We start from the raw sequence: 2,158 nt of genomic DNA, 5'->3' as shown, positions 1-2,158 counted from the left end.
GGCCGACTCTTGTTTGGTCAAAAAGGGGGTCTTTATGTTAACCAGAGGGTAGTGCCAATTTGTGGCTCTTGTGGTAGTATTTGAGTTGGATCTTTCACAGAATTCCTGTTTATATTTCTATTTTATTCTGCCAGTCCGCTACATTACTTTGCTAAAAAATATCACGACAGGTCAAACATAAAACTTGGCCAAACTATTCATTTTTAGGTGGATACAATGGCCTTGCTTCATATGCTTGCCATGTCATAGGGACTTCATTATCATAGATGTATCCCCAAGCCATCGCCCGAGCCTCGCACAATGTGACAGCGACGATTTTCAAGCCAAAAATACGCGCGATCGTCGGTCGATCTCAAAATCGGCCGATCTTTCGGCGATCGACAAATACGGCCGAAGCTCGTCGACAATGTGACAGGGGCATTAGCGACCCAATATTTGACAGATAGCTCCAGAAATTTCATTGACAGTTTTGTTTGTGTTGGTGTCTTTTCTCATTGAAAACCAGGCAGAGGTCGGAAGATGGGGGCAGCCAGATTGGCTCAGAATGTTTATGTGTGATAGGTATGATGAACTATGAACATCCATATGCATGGTTAGAAAAACAAGTGAGATGGACGTGACGAAGCGGCCCGGCGGGTCAGACATTGTCCACTTTGCAACAAATCCTTCGCAGATCTTAGCAAATATCGACGTAAGTGATATTGGGCGCAGTTTGTCGACTGTTGCCGGGAGCTCTTTCGGAAGGGGGGCTTCTACAGCCTCTTTCCACGCACTTGGGACAACTCCTTCTCTAAGTGATGTGTTAAATATGTCAGTAAGGGCTTCCGAGAGTTCACAGGCGAACATTTTAAATTTACAATCCTGGGTGCAACGCCGTCTGGGCCTCCCGCTTTACGGACTCTGATATTACTCAGTTCTCTGTACATGTCCCAGGGTTGGATCTGTGGCGGTGGGGAGGGTGCAGGTAGGTAAAATAAGCAGGAAGTTGGCAGGTGCTCACCGGGGGGTCTGCTGTGAGATACTTGCCAGGTGCTTGTTAATTGCATCTGCTATGTAGCCTTGTGGTTTCAACGTTGGGCACTTGAATGGAACTGGGTGGTTTAATTAAGTTGCATACGGATTTCAGTTCCTTGTACCACTTGGCTGGATCCTCTGTTTTCAGTTGTTGCACCTTCTTTGTGTAGTGGTTTTTCTTAGCTTGCTTTATGCACTGGATGACTTTATTTCTGAGTCTCTTCCATGCCTGTTCTCTGTGTTGATGGAAGGCCTTGTGTTTTCTTGTGTTTCACCCCCTCCCACCAAATGTTAGTTTGCTTTCCCACGTGCAATAATAAAATACTTTTTTTTTCATTACGACTGCAGACATAAGCACACAGTAAGTTTGTAATCTGTGCTTTTGAAAGTTCATGATTGCGTTTGTGTACTGATTTTGCCAAGATGCTTTGAGCATGAAGACATAGGATCATTAGGTGTTTACATGAAAATTGTCTCATCGTTTCAAAGCACAATATTTTTTCACAGACTTGCAATTATGTTTATCAAAGCAATGCGTGGGTACTGGGCATATCTTTTAACTTTGAAGAAAAAAAATTACGTTTTCGATTACTTCAAAATGTGGCGCTGACTGCCTTGCTTAGCTTTCATCCCTTAGTTTTCAAGTTTGGTAGACTAGTTAGTAAAAAAATATGCATTACTTCCGTGCTGGTCGTACGATCAATCAAACTTTGCACAACAATTGTAGCAGGTTACGTAAAGCTGGTTTTAGTCGCTGCGTGGGCGTCAGTCAGGCTTCGCGTCAGTCGACAAACCCGTGCCTGGTGTAGGGCGTGTTTTTGCTGTGCAGAAAACAGACAAGTGGCATCATGTCCCAGACTGGTGACACCGGAGGTAACAGATTTTCTCTTATTTTGTGTCAATTTGTCTTTTTCTTCTGTGTATTACTTATGGGTCTGTCACATTGCGCGTAAATCGATGGGCCGACTAGTCGGCGAGCTCTAAACGACATCGCCGGCGATTTTTTGGATTCGGCCGAAGCTCGCTGAAACGTGAAACGTGTTCTTAACATCAGCGACTAGTCGCCGGCGATTTTTGAGGTCGCAGAGCTCGTTTCCAGCTCGCCCGTAGCTCGTCCCTGTACGGCCGACAGTCGACCGAGATT

At 44.9% G+C, this 2,158-nt stretch overlaps 1 protein-coding gene across 1 annotated transcript in view; it reads left to right on the top strand.

Moving 5' to 3' along the window:
- Positions 1–1,735: 1,735 nt before the first annotated feature.
- LOC109469416 overlaps positions 1,736–2,158 on the top strand; it is a gene marked incomplete at its 3' end in the record, with an annotated part of 24,561 nt that continues 24,138 nt past the window's right edge. Inside the window, exon 1 of the mRNA XM_019767918.1 lies at positions 1,736–1,887. Coding sequence (XP_019623477.1) covers positions 1,863–1,887 — 25 coding nt within the window. The remainder of the gene's footprint in view (positions 1,888–2,158) is intronic.

Source organism: Branchiostoma belcheri, unplaced genomic scaffold (genome assembly GCF_001625305.1).
Source record: "Branchiostoma belcheri isolate BF01 breed outbred unplaced genomic scaffold, Haploidv18h27 scaffold202, whole genome shotgun sequence".
NCBI lineage: Eukaryota > Metazoa > Chordata > Leptocardii > Amphioxiformes > Branchiostomatidae > Branchiostoma > Branchiostoma belcheri.
Note: the sequence above shows the minus strand (reverse complement) of the source record. Positions and strands in the feature narration are given on the sequence as shown.